We start from the raw sequence: 16489 nt of genomic DNA, 5'->3' as shown, positions 1-16489 counted from the left end.
TCGTTGGATCATTTCTGTTTGACTGCTTCTGTGGAGTGACCCTGAATAATCCCATGAACCATGGTGACTCCACACACACATACAAAAAGGAAAAACAAAACTCCAAATGACATGAGATAGATAACAGCGCAATATTTGGTTCTGTTGATTTCCTGCAATTGTGAATAATTGCTCAACAGCTGGGCTTTTATGGTGGGAGCCTGGGCTCAAGGAAAGGCTGTGCCAGGGGAGTCCCAGACCTGGGATGGATGAGTGTGGAAAGGGAGGAATAGTCTCATCAATCAGAGCATATGTTGTAAAACAAGCCATTCCCTCATAACAGCCTCCTGGGCTGGTCAGCGGCTGCCTTGAGGTTGGAGATGAGGTGCTGATAGCACCATGGGATGATAACAAGATGCTCAGACTGGGTCAGAGGGCCATATAGCAGGAGCAGTTAACTAAAATGTATTTTTATGAACATGCTGACAGATTTTCTGTCTTATAGCCACCCTTGGGAGTCCTTTTGTTATATGCATATGAAGGGTGAGCTGAGTCAGATCTGTTAGTTACCAAAGTTGACTGAAGTTGTTAATAGTACAGTTGTGCTAGTCAGACTGACAGGGCAGGCACCAACTCTGCCCATACAGCCGTGCTTTTAGAAACACACTTCAAGACAGCCCTTGTAACATCACTATAGTTTTCCTGGATGGGCAAAAGCTGAGATCAGTGTTACCGTAAAGGAGGCTGAAGTTAGGTTATCACCAGTGGGAATATTTCTTCTTAGTGTCCTGTCTACCTAAATCATCTTACTTAGCATGTACCCAAAACACATCTTTAAAGGCCTCAAGAGGTGAAAAACAGTAATGCAGTACCCTGACTCAACTCTGCAACCACTTTAACAACAGTATAATGTGGATTTTGAAGACAAAGTTTATTTCCAGAATAAAGTGGTGCCTAGCTGACTGTAGCATGCATGTTCAGTATCTATTGGAGCAAGAGTTTGCTTTCTGAGGTCTTGGTAGCTGCTTGGAAACTACAGAGTTTCTCTCAGTATTTTTACTCAATGCAAAGCTTTTCTTGTTTGGGATCTCTGAGCAACTTACTTTTGGCATCCCAATTTCTACCTAAGAAAACATTTAGATCTTTCAGGTTCACAGTTAAAGTAGCAAGTATATCTATCATCAGTTTTGCCCCCAATTAATATCAGGCCAGCCTTGGCAGAGGGAACAAGGGCCATACACTCTCTCTCTTTAGAAAAACCAGTATTTGTCATACTTAGATCTCAGGCAAGAGAGTATTGCTGACTGGTACTACAGGCCTTTTTGGCTTACCTCAAGTATTTTTGATGGAATACTTGCATGTAAATAATGTGGATAGTGCTCTGTTTCTCACCGCGTAGGATGACCAAACAATAAGAAGCAAATGCCCAGCATGTTTCCTTGCAGTTCACAGCTAGCCCTGTACTTAAGCATCCAATCTTAGCTGTTTACTGCAGCTTCTCCACCTTTATATTTGTTCTCATCCAGGTAGACCTACTTGCAAGCAGCCAATGCACAAGGAAATTCATTGACACACTTGTTATGTTTCGCTCAGACAAGGGCCACAGCTTCTACTCTCTCCAATTATTTTGTTCCCTACAGGAGCTTCCTTGCTTATTCCATTTATCCTGCATGGCCCCAGAAAGCCCACAAGCTTTCACATGGTTTATGATCGCCTATTCATCAAACACACTTGACAAATTAACACTTTCCATTACATCAGTATTTTTGCTTTGCTACAGAGAGACAACTTGCTGAGCAGAGTTCATAAATTACTAGCTGAAGGTCACTTAGACAATGACACAGTTCGGATTAGCACCTAAGCTTTTTGCAGCCCATTTCTATGTGGTATCATTTGCATCATGCTACTTCTCAAGCACCTGTAATTAGCATTATTTGCTGAGGGTGGGGGTATTGCCTTATCAGGTGCATCCTCGGTGATACCCCAATTGGTCAGGCATTACATGTAGATCAGGCTGTCCTTTCTGTTTTCTTACATTATTTTCAGCAGTCTCTTTCAGTTTGTTGTGTTATGTGTCAAAAATCCCTCCAGGAATTAAAAAACCCCAAATTCACCTACACATGGCTTTGTTAAAGCTCCCCTCACTTTTGCATCGAGCATCTCACCTGTTAATTCATAAAATTTCACTATAGACTGGTGCTCCCATATGGTTTGAGTTAAGAAGGACTGGCCAAACAGGCTACCCTCACTATATAGTTACATGGTCTTCTGTGCACTTTAAACAGCCCTACATGAGAAACTGGGAAATGGATCTTTGGGTTTTTTGAAATGAAAGCAGCGGCATAACTTGTAAATCATTTTGATATTGCTTAGGGTAAAGGTAGTGTATAAATATGATATTACCTCTTGCCCGGATAACCTGAGATATGCAGACAAATCTAGCAGACAGGATGTGAGCTGCGGACTTGATATGATATAAAACTTGATCCTGGGAAATGCCTTGGGTGCAGGAATGAGGAAGTTAGTGCTACTATTTTTAAATGTAGCGGGGAGCCAGAAGTGTGGCGATAGTGCATTTTGAAGATGTGAAATAACAGATGTCTTGGTTTTTCTCCTCCTTTCCCCATCACTTTTTTCTCTGCAGTATGGAAGTTTAAATTTTTCTCTATCGGTATAAATTTTAATTTTGTACCTTTTTATGTCAGTCACCAAGCAAAACACATTCCTTCTTTCCCTGATATATCTTGTCCTGTCTCTTTCTAAATAAAGTGCTGAGATGGACATCAGTGTTTATTTCTGTAAGCAGTGAATTAAGCACTGGTGCTGGCTTATTTAACATCCCTATGTACTTACTTGTCTTTTTTTGCTACGGAATCAGTGCAAGACTGAGCAGATAGTTGGGGTGATGTTGGCTTCAGTCAGGCAGGAACTAGGAACATGCCCATCTAGAAACTGGTGATCAGCTAGTTATTTTGTACTGACTACCAAGTTGTCATCAGCTGGTGTTACCAAAACTGGTGATCAGCTAGTTATTTTGTACTGACTACCAAGTTGTCATCAGCTGGTGTTACCATTTATGGTCACTACCAGTACAGTTTCTAACTGATGGACTGGCAATAGTAAACCCAGAGCATTTCAGACATCTAACACACATGATGGTCTCCTGCCTTCAATTTTCATATGGCTGTGAGAACATTTCTCACATTTATTCAACAGAGTCAGACCCCCATGTTTATGCAATATTGGATCTGCCTTTTGGATCCATAACTTGATGCATGAGACCAGAGTGTATTGGTTTGCAGTCAGAGGGTATGCTGCTTAAAGGGACCCCAAATTCTAAGAGAATCCAGTAGCTGGCACATTTCCACCTGCAGTCTGGCACTGCAAATGTCAGACGACTTCTACATGGTACTATCTCAAACGCTTAAGACAAAAGAGGTCTGTAAGCCTCAGTATTTTGTATACCAGCCCATCATATATTGCTTGTAAAATTACAACATAATGAGGTAGCATATTATCTTGTGTATAAGAGATTTATGTAACTGCTCTTTGCAAAAGAGAGCTTGTTCAATGGATCCTAGTATCTGCTCCTTCAAGATGGAGTGGGGTTGTCTTTGCATTTGTAGGATTGACTGCAGATGTACTCTGCTTGCCAAACATCATTGACTTCTGAAACATCCTGGGCTAGCAGGAGCATTTTGCTTTCCTTACTGGCTCTCAGAGCATTTCTTCATGAACTCCATGGTCTCATCTCGGTGTCAGTTCCACTACTGAAGGATATGCTGTATGTACTGCTGATTAAAATCAGAGAGAGAAGCAGACATCTGGATAGAAGCAAAGTCCAAAGTACATTCAGAGGCAAACCAACTTAGTTTCTCTTTGCCAACATACTTTTTCAAAGTACATTTCAGGAACTGCTTTTGAAAAATGCCATATGCATGTCTTCCATTGTTTTCATTTGCTCCTTGTTCTTTTGGATGACAGATGAAGCAGAAGGATTCATTCTTCTCCAGAGAACTTGTCATTCTTTCATTGATCCCTCTGCTAGAACAGGTTCAGCTTTGTGTTTCCCAGATCTCCTCTGTCCCCTCACACACAGGCTTTGTCTAGCCTAGCCAAACTGCCTAAGTACTCCAGTGGTAGTAATAATGACTAAGGCTAGGGTGTAGTCATAGTCTTGGTAAGCTCTGGACTGTGCACACCTTGCTGAGAACAAAGTTAGATGACACAGTGGTAAAGTTATGTGAGTTGTATCTATCCTATATCTTCAGGGATGGCTATGTAATGAATCACGTAGGTATGCTTAGTTGCTAAAATGTTTACTTTATGACTTTATTACCTTATTATGTTTGTTTAATAGAAATAAGTTCTAAGGAAAAGCAGCCAGGTTCTAATGCTTTCTCCACCACTTAATGTGAGATCTGTTCACAACTTGGCCAAAATTATTCTTAATTATAAAACAATAGTATTATGTCACATATATATTGTGAATTATTTGGACAGGCATAGTCTTGTCTAATTCTAGTAAAAATCTTGAAGACTTCTTCTAATTGTATCAGTCTTAATGTACCACCTTCTGGCCAGCTAATGAAAGCACAGGAAAAACACGTGCTTTCTGGATCTGTGGCTCTCAAATGGGTTTAAATCAAAAAGCCGCCTTTCCTGTAATCGATTTGGGACCCATTCACTACCATTTTTTAATATGTAGGGTAAGAACTGCATTTTTTGTAAGTATGTTACAAGAACAAAACATATTTACTTCAATTTCTTTTTAAAGTAGCCTTCTTTACTAAAAAAAAAAAAAAAAAAAAAAGGGTTTAAGTGGTAAACAGTGCTTTTTCTTAGGGTACCTAATGTCTCCTAGCAATAGCTAGAAGAATTTTATTCCCTTTTAAAGTTCCTTATTGCCTTTAACTTACTGCCCCATAATTCCTACCTGATGTGAAGATCTAACAGTTTCTTCCAGACACCAACAACCTTGTCCATGACTTGAATGAACTATGTCTAATTTGGAATCTACTGTTCAGATGATAAATTGGTGTCAATTGGAGACCCAGGCGTAAAGGCACACAATAGTAGATATTTCAAAGTCATATATCGATCTTTGCTGCACTGTTTTGGTGATGTCTGGATAGGTTCTGTGTTCGTTCTTGACTGTAATTCTCTCTAAGAGTATTAGTACACTAACTTCTAAGTATTTACAGTCTGGAACCTAAGCAATATATTTAGAAGGCACATTTTCTGAATATGGGTATCTGCTGTAGGAATCTGATTTACTAGTTTTGTGCATGAGGTGTGTTACAGATGCTTGGTTTTGTTTTGAGACTAGCCAGATCCATTCTGATTGCCCGGTCTACTGCACGGTACAGACTGTAGAACATGTAAGAAACTTTTACAAAACTATAGTTACAGCTGAGAGCAGACGGTGTAGCTGAGATCTGTACAAGGAAAAAGGGAGTTAACTGTACATAGATTATGAATTGCTGAAATACTGTTTCAGTTATTCCATACCACATCTGAAATGTTTTTTTTCAGGAGCCAGAGTTTTAACTACTTACTCAATATTTTTATTGTGTTACATTTGTTATTTTTAAATTAAATCCTGCAGGAAAGTTTAAGTTGCAAACTAATTTTGTGATCTTGAATATTTTCTTTACTCAAGGAATAATGACAGGTCTCTGATTGAATTTCAGTCTTTAGTTTCTCCAGCTGAATATAGATAAACAGGGGAGAGGAAAACAGGGGAGACAAAAAAAGACACTCAAATAACATCATATGTAACTGGTTACAATGAGACCTCCATGTGCAACTACCACTTCTTATGGGTAGTCTGATACCAGTTTCTTAATGGTTAGGTCAGGCTCGGTTGTTGGGAACGTGTTCTCTTCCCTCTCCAAGCAGCAAGAGTCAGCATGAGTGAAGGAGATGGAAGGCAAATAATTCCGGGCAATGAAGCACAGCAAGCACGAGAAATGTGGTAGTCCTACCTTCCCATAAATACGTATGCTTGTGTAGATACAGAATAATAAGAAAATATCGAAACATCAATGAACAAAGTTCACCAAAACTTCTAGTCCTTTAAAATAGTACATGGAGGACGGTCCTTTTCAGCGGTTTTCTTGCAGTGTGAGGGTGCTGCAATCTAGCTATGAGAGACTGAGTCATCATTTGCTTGTATTCCATCTTCAGTTTAGTATCTGCATGATGGCTTACATTTAAAATGAAATATAGCAGTTGTTATAAAGATTAGAGACTCATGGGGATAAATTAATTGAATGTAGATTAAAGTCATTGTGTTTTAAATAGAGCTGGAAGCTCTGTGATACAACTTCTTTGTAACTTCAGATGATTTAACTTCTTTTGACAATTAAACTTCTTCTGGGACTTGTGATGAATTTGCAATAGTTAGCCAAGCAACAGGCATGATATTTAAGTAGTTATTAACCCACTGCTGGGAACAGACTATGTAGTACTGCAGATTTGAGATAAAACTACACTAGGCTTAATCAGGCTGCTGATTTACATGACCTAAATTTAGACTCCCAGGTTCAAAGAGATGTAGTGATAGAGTATGAAAGTGTATGATGAACTGAAAAGTTATCTAAGGATGCATCCGTTCAATATGATCTGAGAAGCCTGTCAAGTGGGAGGAGAAGGAATAAAAAGGGGAACCATAGAGATCAGGTCTGTGACTTGTCTTTCATCTTGCACCTTCTCCTGCTGGTTACTTACTGTGATGATTTTGAAAACTCTCTTAGCTGTGCCATAAAATGTGAAGTTAAAACCATAACTTTTGTATTAACAGTTCAACATGCTGGAAAACTAGATTGCTGTTAAGTTTTTGTGTGTGGTGTGTTCAGCAGCAGGAGCAGAGGGCAAGGACTGTGTGAGCAGCATCTCCTCCACACATCACGATCTTGCAGAGACACTCAAAATCTGCAGGAATGCTTGCAAACCTATGTCCCAGCCTGCTGGGTGTTGGTGGTCAAGGGGTTTGGGGTTTTTCAGCCCCTCACCATAATCCTCTTGCCAGGAGGCGTGGTGACCGCCTCTTCTTCTGTCTCTAAAGTTTATTCTGAAGCTCATGGAAAGAAAGTGTCCTGTAGACTGGGAGAGGACATTTCTAGGTATTCCCTTAATGTTGCCATGATAGGCTAGGTACCCAGAAAGCACATGGAGGTAATAATTGTTACCCTCACAGGGATCTCCTCTGTGCAAAATAAGCAGGTAGTAACTTCCCATTGACAAGAAGTCTTTTGTGCTTTGAGTTGCAGATTCTTGCAATTGATTTCTGAGGGACTGGTGTTGGCTACATCAAGGAAGTGAGTACCCCATGGGAAAGCATGTGTGACCATGTTAACAGTGTGCCTGTACTACAGACTAAAGTGTGAAGCTGAGCTGTCTGAATTAAATATAAATTAATAATTAATTTATAAAAAAATAATATTTTCAGGGAACAGAAAGAGTCACACCATGAAGATTTTGAGCTAATTTCTCTCAAGAGGCAAAAGTACACAAGTACTCAGAAATTTGAGAATCCAGGCTTTTGCTCAGATCCATTTCTTAAAGTTATCTGCCTTTCTTTTTGAAAGGTATGTAACACTCTTAGATCTTCCTACTTCTGTGGCACAATTTTGGTCATGAACAGTTTGCAATATCAGTGTTCTTTAGCAGCTGGATGGCTGCCTCTCCCCCAGACAGAAGTAACATGACACTACCTGGTGGTTTTGGCCAAAATAGTTTAAATAGAAAAATGAAAAGGTGACACAACAAAGAATCAAAGACTTCCTTCTTTGTAGTGAGTCACAAGAAGCCGATCACAGTGAGATGCTTTACATCCATTGTAACAATGCTGTTTTCCAGTTTATTCTACTGAAATAATTAACCATTTTGTTACTGAACACTTGCAAAGCCAACAAAACATTAAGAGGCTTGTGGACCAAAAAAACCCTTACAGTGTAGGTTGGCATTTTATTGTTCACTGGGGACTTAAGTTTCCAAATTATTTAATGGCTTGGTAATGATATTCAGGCATGTACGGTATGGCCAGTGCTGGTTGCAGGCACCACTTATGTGGGAGAATGAATGCAGAGATGCATAGTTGTGTGGGCAGCCTGAGGCTGCTTGCCCTAGAGCTCACATGTTGCTGGTGTCACTGAGAAAGGAGACATAGCTACTGTCCCCTTCACCTCCTTGGTAAATCTGATCCTGTGTTTTGTAGCTGGCTGGAGCGACCTGTCAGGTTGGAATCTGGCAAGGTCAGACAATTAAAAGATATTTTAATTTTACAAAGTAAACACCTAGCAAAGTCATTTGCTTAGGAAAGCTAAGTTGGTCAAGAAGGAAAAAACAAGTGCTTTGTTTTGATGCCTCTTCCTTTTTTTATGCAGATCTAGTCTTTCTCAGTCAGGAGTCACTCTGGGTTGAAGACTGCACCCCATCAGCAAGCTATTGTCTTTTTTATTTTGTTGGAAGGAATTTTGAAAACCGTTATGAAAGCAAGAAGTTCAGCTAGGGAATAGCCTTCTTAAGTGTCCACTCCTAGACCTACTGGGGTGCTGCTAAATTGAAGGACATTCACATTTTAAACTTTTATCACCCATATTCAGGAACTTGTCAAAAGTCAAGAAGGGAAAAATCTGAATTGTCTAAGCCATCCAATGAAGTCAAGATTTTTCACCATGCTGTATTTGCCTTTGTAGCAGAGGTTCCAATATTTCCCTTGAGATACACACACTATTTCATCTAGTTCTCAGGAACTTTCTTTGGATGCTTAGCTGTATTAGCATATTGTTATTTTTATCCTCCCTGCTAAAGGATTACAGACAAAGCTAAAAAACCTGTTTTTTCTAGAATCACCTCTGTGTTCTTCAAGTATTTGTAAACCCATCCATATGGTTCTTTGGCAGCAGAAGAATGTGCTTTTGATTTTAGTTTGCAAATGAAAGATTATTTCACTTTCCAGATTTGACACTTCCACATATTAAAGCATATAACAGTTCATTGATTTTTTTCTATAAAGTTATACAAATGATTACATATATGAAACCATCTTCTCTTAATGCTTTCTGCTGTATTTCTGGGCATCTGGATCAAAAAAGCAATTCATTTTATAACACTTGTTCAGTTTAGAAATAAATTTTTCAGGTGATTTCTGTGTGGTTTTCACTTGGACTCTCAGAGGAGGTCTTCTCATCTGCATCTCTCAAGCTTACCAGAGATGTTAATACTTTATTTGTGAAATCACATTCAGTTTCTGCAATTTAAAAACTAAGATACAGGAAAGGAGAAAACTATAACTGCAGGCAGGGAAGAGGTGTGTTCCACTCTTTAAGAAACCCTGATCTTAAGAATCCCTGAACACAGGACTTTTAGAAGTCCTAAAAGAAATGGGGAATGTTTTCCCAGAAATACCATAAAGACAGAAACTCTTAATACATCTTTTTATTGTCTTTGCTTTGCTTCAAAGGATTACATAGTTGCTGACCCAAGCACTGGAAAAGCATGAGACAACATAGAAGTGACTGGTGTGAACCTGAGGATCAGAACAACATTGGTTTATTCTTGATGTTTTTTTCATTACTTTCTTGCTTAGGGTGTGGTTGTGGATGATAATCAGTTGGTTTGTTTTTTCCCCCCCAAATCTATTTATAATCTTGTGGTAAAATTTAACAGATAAAGGACCTATCACTGTACTCAGTGGTGCAAGGAGTAGCAGGGACTGCAGAGAGGCATTGTGCAAAGATGGGAGTGAAATGGCAGGGTAGAGAAGAAAATCTGAGAAACTGAGATAGTGCCACTTCTTTTCAAATACGCTTTGAAATGCATGGATAGTCTGTAAAAGCTGTCCTTGTTATTTCTTTGTTATTATTGTGGCTTTAAAAACAAATTGTTATCATTCTGCTTCATATATAATTCTCAATTGTAATAACCCTTAGAACTTGCATGATATGTTTTGTCCTTGGATCAAGAGGTTGGGTGAACTTCCAATACAGCTGGGATGAGCGGCCCAGAAAATCAAGTTACCCAAGACATAGGCTAATGGCAGGACATTGGCTGACATGAATATTCCTGATTTCATATTCTAAATGGTAACTGGAGTGAATATACAAATTGTTGTGGTTGAGGCAGAATTGAAATCAAGCTCATCTTTTTTTGAGAACTGGGGGAAATTTAAATGACTTAAATTGCTGTTGTGGCTAATATGCTCACATCACAGGTATACAGCCATACCAGAGTGCTACATTTTACACTCACTTTTCTACTTCTACTGAAGAACAGCGACCTGTGTAAAACATGACATCTGTATATCTATCAGAAGCAAAAGGCACAAATGCTAGCGCTGCTGTACCATATGTAGAGCAAACCCATGGTGCAGCTGCAGAGTATAATTTCATGCTGGCTGCTCATTTTGAGGAGCACTGTGATTCATTAGCCCAGTGGAAAGAAAATGGGAAGAAAACCCTTTAATTTCTGAATTCTGAGAATTTATCCTCATTTTGGAAAACACCGCATTACCACTGCAGCTATGTCCTCCAGAAAGAGCTGGGATTGAAATAGCACAGTATGATGCAGGCTTCTGGGAAGTGTCTTGGCAGAGCCTGAGACTAGGAATATAGCAGTCAGAGGTGCCATGTCCTGACAGAGGATGAGGACAGCTTCCACAATACAAGTCAAAAATATGTTTTTCCTTATCTTGATGTACATCCCTAGATCACAGCCTCTCTGAGGGATTTTTCAGAGACATTCAAGGACTAGCAAACTATTTCCCACTGTGTAAGCCAAAGAGTCTTTTTGCTGAACACATCCTGGGCAAATGCCACCTAGGCAACTTTTATAGTGCCTTCACCGTACTCCTGTGTGCTTTTGTGATAACAGCAAGTGCACAGACAAATATGTGTGGACAGAGTGGAGAAGTGCTCTTCCTCAACGTTCATTCCCTCTCCCTACTGGATTCTTCTCTAGAGCAAAGGGTATGGGGACAGAAAGGGAAAAAAGGAGAACAAGAGTGAGAGGGAACAGAACAGGCAAATGACAGAAGACAAGTGGAGAGAAGAAATGCAGCCTGAAAGTTTAGAGAGGGAAGTTTTAAAAAAATCGCTACAATATTTGGGCAGTTTCTTTTTTAGGTCATTATGCTGGAATGAGAGCAATACAATCATTGCTGTCATTCCTTTTGTATTTCTTCCTGCATTCCTTTTCTGCGTTCAGCTATCTATTTCTTCATTAATTCTCGACAGACTCTTCAGCATTTCAGCCAAATTGTTTGACTATCTTTCTTGCCCAGCATATGAATAAGCCTTTCTTGAGCATGCAAACTATTGTGCAGACTGTGGTTTTCTTTTCATGGAGAGAACTAGGTAACTTCAGAATAATTAGCTGAATTTTCTCCCCTTCCCTCTTTTTTTAAAGACAATTCCTCGTCTCTCCAGGAAGATGAAGAGATAGATATGGAGGCTGTCAACTGGCAGGTGAACAACACCTCCATGAATGGGCATTCATCTACCCCAACCACAGTTCGCTTTCCCAGCTGGGTGACTTTTGATGACAATGAAGTCAGTTTTTCACCGCAGAACCTTTCTCCCTTGAAAACAGACACCCCACCTGCAGAAACACAGACTCCAGATGTTAACTTTAACCTCACTACATCTTTTAAGAAAAGAGAACGTCCTAAAAGCACATTGGGGGACCTCTCCAAAATTCAAAAACTAGATCTATCCTCCTTAACCAAGTTGCCTTCTGTTGAAACACCACCATGGAGTGCTACTAATCCCTTCCTGGATGAATCTCTACGAGATGTCCAACCCTCACCCATCAATCCATTCAGTTCATTCTTTGAGGAGCGAGACAGGCGTTCCAAAAGCTCATCTGTCTCCAGTGCTCCAGGCAAAAGCCAAAGAGACTCTCTCATTATTCTCCATCAGGAGCCTGACACCATCAGTTTCCATGAGGCAAGCAAAAGCGTAACCCACACAGATGCTGTAGAGCAGCTCAAGCAACTCCAGATTGGAGACCCAGATCATGTGAGCAGCCCTACCTTGCCTGATGATGACCCCATGATGCCATATGATCTAGATGCAGCCTTATTTAACCTGGCACCAGCTCAGCCAAAGGATGGATGGCCAATGATGCTCAGGATACCAGAGAAGAAGAATATTATGTCATCCAGGCACTGGGGACCAATATATGTCAAGCTGACTGACAGTGGATGTATACAACTTTTTTATGAGAAGGGACTGGAGAAACCTTTTCGGGAATTCAAACTTGAAATCAATCATGAGATTTCAGAGCGCAAACTCCAGAACTATGATGAGAATGGAAGGATACACAGTGTGCGTTTGGACCGCACTACCTACAAGGAGAAAAAGAAGTATCAGCCTAAACCAGCCATTGCTCACACAGCAGAGAGAGAGCAAATTATCAAGCTTGGGACTACAGATTATGAAGACTTCCTCAGCTTCATCAGTGCTGTACAGGACACGCTGATGAACTTGCCAGCCTCATCAACAGATCTGAGCACAGTGGGACTAAACTATCAAGAAGAAGAAATCACGGTTGATGTCAGGGATGAGTTTCGTGGCATCTTGGCCAAAGGAGACAGTGTGATTCTCCAGCACAGTGTGCTGACCCATATCTATGTTCTCAGCTTCCTTTCTGGCCTGGCAGAATGCAGGCTGGGCCTTAATGATATCCTGATCAAAGGGAATGAAATAGTTGCAAGGCAGGATATTATGCCCACTACTACCACTAAGTGGATTAAATTATACAGCTGTCGGTTCCATTCATGTGTGGATGAGGATATGTTTAATAACTCCCGTATTATCCTGTTCAACCCCTTGGATGCCTGCCGGTTTGAACTAATGAGATTCAGAACTGTCTTTGCTGAGAAAACTTTGCCTTTTACTCTCAGGACAGCTGCCAGCATCAATGGTGCTGAGGTGGAGGTACAGAGCTGGCTGATGATGTCCACTGGGTTCTCGTCCAACCGTGACCCTTTAACTCAGGTCCCTTGTGAAAACGTGATGATCCGCTACCCAGTGCCAAATGAGTGGGTGAAGAACTTCCGCAGGGAGAGCGTGCTGGGGGAGAAATCTTTGAAAGCCAAGGTGAACAAGGGGGCCACTTTTGGATCCACCAGTCTGTCTGGTTCTGAGCCAGTAATGAGAGTAACTTTGGGAACTGCCAAATATGAGCATGCCTTTAATTCCATCGTGTGGAGGATAAACCGCCTGCCTGACAAAAACTCAGGTGAGTGGTGCATACCATCTCTGCAGGTGTAAACTAAAAGGAGTTATGTATTTTGGAAGATAGGGAATACTGTGTTTACATGGTGAGGGATAAATCATCCTCTGCAGTATACCAAAGGACATCAGTTAGTTGCATGAAGCATTTATCTGACCGTTCATCGCAGTAGTGTTACATATCCTACAAACATTGCTAATGATAAAAACAGTTTTAGGTTTTCCAAATGCAAAAATATGCCTTCTGTCTCTGCTTTAATGAGTACATTACGAGACCTAGGCATCAAACATCTCTGTGTGCTTAGCATTGTTATGGGAAGCAGGGCTTTTTCAGGTAACTTGTAAAGGCAAGATACTATGCTACAGGGCGGAATGACAGGACCAATTAAATTGCTGTAGTTCCAGCACGTGTGATTTCTTTTCCATGCAATGCCAAGCATACTGGGCCATTTCAACACATATGCCACAACTAATGCCTATAAAGTATCCGGAATGGGGGTTCTATGAGGACAGAGGATACTGTGCAACCATTAAAAAAAAAAAAATTTCCAAAAACCAATTTGTGGCTGTTTCTGTAATTGGTGCAGGCAGGTAAACACATAAACACAACTTAAACCTGAAGAGAGAATACCAACATAAAACCCACAAGTCTTTGTATTTCTAGTAACATGTTCATAATTAAACATTCAAATAATATGGGCAAGCTACTGTTCCCTTTGGCCTTGGTTTCCCATTGCTGCATTGCTGCCAGTTATTCCATTTCCTGCATTTCATCCATAGTGTGCAATAAAGTTAGACAACTCAGATTTATTTTTATTCATAGTGAATTCTCCTTCTTTATTTCTCTGATCTAGACTTAGCTTTTTGCAAATGAGAGGGATTTTTTAATATTAATGCTGTAGTAATGCAGCTAGGTGACTGGGGAAGGTTTCTGTATTCAGTGTTCCCTGAAGGAAAGTTCAGTGTTTTACTAGCTTTGACACTTTCTAAGGACATATGTTTTTCCTGAGTTTGAGCTATAGTGTCAGCAAAACAGTGATCCAAGTCTTCTAATCCTTTGGATCAGATTTCAGCCTAAGGATGCTAGTTTACACCATAGGTTACAAATTGGGGGGGATATCACTGACAGAAGTGAAGGCTCCATGTTTTCTGTAGTGTGGGATATAAGAAGAGAGAGCTTGGGAACTCAAGAGAAATACCACAATGAAAAATTAACCTCAGACTGTTTATGAGCAGTAACATGCTTGTGAGGAAAATCTCACTATGCCATCTGCATGAGCTCTGGGAATGAGATGCTGTGAAATTGGCCCTTCTGTGGCATCTTCTCTCCAAAGATCTCAGTATACGTATAGACATTACAGCTGGGGAAACAAAAGCCTCCAGACTTTAACACAATCACAGAACATGCCGGTAGCAAACCAGGAGGAGAGGCAGAACTCATGACTCTGCTGCCTCATGCAGGGTGGTGCTCTTTGCCCATTGCTGCTTTGAGGGAGATGTTGATCTTTGTCTCTTGTTTCCTTGATCTTGTCTCTCCCAGTGTGAGGCTTTATTATATATATCCTGTGTCAGGGGGAAACGCATCACAGGCTTGGTGCTGCTGCTGGAGCCCTGCCACAGAGCATCTATCCATCAGTGTCACCATGCAGAATGCAGGGCAGTTAGTATTTGTTTACATCCTGAGAGGAAGAGAGTATCCTAACCCCTCCAGTCAGGTCAGATGTAATTTCAGGGAAAGGAAGGGCCTTGCAAGCACTCTCTTGGCCAGGACACATATGAGGCATGTGAGAGGGAGGAAAACCCAAAGTGATGACAGGGCAGGCCAAGTGTAGCTTAAATCTGACCTTGCCTCTCAGGGACTATTTACATTTCTTTGTCCCATGGTTTTCCGTACTCAAAGTATATGGCAAACAAAGAGGGATATACAAAAGCACTGATTGTCGCTGCTTCTTAGATTTGCGTGATGGACCACATACAATTCTGACTGTGATACTGATGTGTGGCCTACCTTGTGCATGCTTGGCTGTATCCAGCCCTACCCACAAGTCATATAATACTTACCTCCACCTATTTGCAGAAGTCCCTATAAATGATGCAGTTCTCAAGCACTAAGTATAAAAATATTCCTTTGACTCATACTTCATCATCTCTTACTGAGGCACCTGCAGCTTGCCCCTAAGAGTGCTCTGGGTCCTCTGTAAATGTCTGATCTGCTAATGAACTGCTCTGGTGCCTGGGACTCCAGCGCAGGAGAGCGGTAGTGGGATTGCACTGCAGCTGGGGGGAAATGCTGCAGGTGTCGACAGTCTCCAGCTCCACCCTGCCTCCAGAGGCCACACAACCTGTCCACATGACTTGGAGCATATGCATTTCATGACTCCCTCCTTCACACATGCGTATCTGCCAGACCCGTGTGCCTATCAAAGGAGCACATACGTAGGCATACACTATGGGACCCTTCATTCATCCACATTGTGGGCACTGACACATCAGTCCCTTGCAAATGTGATCTCAGGAACTCCAGAGGTCCCCAGGTAGCCACTTGGACCTCTTGTTTTTTCACTCCATTCCCTGAGTAGACACGGGTGCAAGCTCTATGTAGATGTGAGGCGTATGACACCATCAGCCCTGCCTGTGGCCTGCCCTGATGGCCAGTACCACAGCCCTGCAGGGCAGGAGAGCCAGTCACTCGTGAAGCTCATTGCTTGCATTCAGGTTGTAGTATCCTAACACCCAAATTGTTAAGAATTATTTCAGCAGCTTCACTGTCTTATCCAAATCTTTTCTCTTTGTGCTTTCTAATGGGATGGGGCCCTTTGCATTCCTACTATAGGAACTTGTTATCGGCACTGTCTGTATTATTTTATATCCAAAGCTTATGACTGGGCATTGAAAAGCGTATGACACATGAAGGACTGTACGTACTCTGACTATGATTTGACGTAAGAAAAAACTATGGACTGGATTCTACTGAGCACATTGCTATAATCCTTTCCAAAACAGCTTGTTAATCTTTATTTCCCTTCTCATATTCACAGTTAATATTATCAAAGCAGTTGATAAAGAAAGCTTATCTACAGGCTCTGCAGAGCTTCAGTTGCAGCTGACTGGGCTCCATATGTTTGAGTTTTTTTAATCCAGCAGCACAACACTAGGAGAACGCCCACATGATCAATCTTCCAGCAAAGCAGGGATGTAGCCTCTATGCAGAGCCTTGGATCTGGATGTTTGAACTTTGCTCTAGTTTGGCTGTGGATCCCAGGCATGCT

At 41.0% G+C, this 16489-nt stretch overlaps 1 protein-coding gene across 3 annotated transcripts in view; it reads left to right on the top strand.

Annotated features, from left to right (window-relative positions):
* Positions 1-16489, top strand: part of STON2 (stonin 2) — a 78885-nt gene that overhangs the window by 52626 nt on the left and 9770 nt on the right. For all 3 annotated transcript variants that reach the window (XM_074910056.1, XM_074910055.1, XM_074910057.1), the window contains one exon: positions 11392-13227. In XM_074910056.1, coding sequence (XP_074766157.1) covers positions 11392-13227 — 1836 coding nt within the window. The remainder of the gene's footprint in view (positions 1-11391; positions 13228-16489) is intronic.

The sequence above is a fragment of the Athene noctua genome, chromosome 6 (genome assembly GCF_965140245.1).
Source record: "Athene noctua chromosome 6, bAthNoc1.hap1.1, whole genome shotgun sequence".
Classification (NCBI taxonomy): domain Eukaryota; kingdom Metazoa; phylum Chordata; class Aves; order Strigiformes; family Strigidae; genus Athene; species Athene noctua.
Note: the sequence above shows the minus strand (reverse complement) of the source record. Positions and strands in the feature narration are given on the sequence as shown.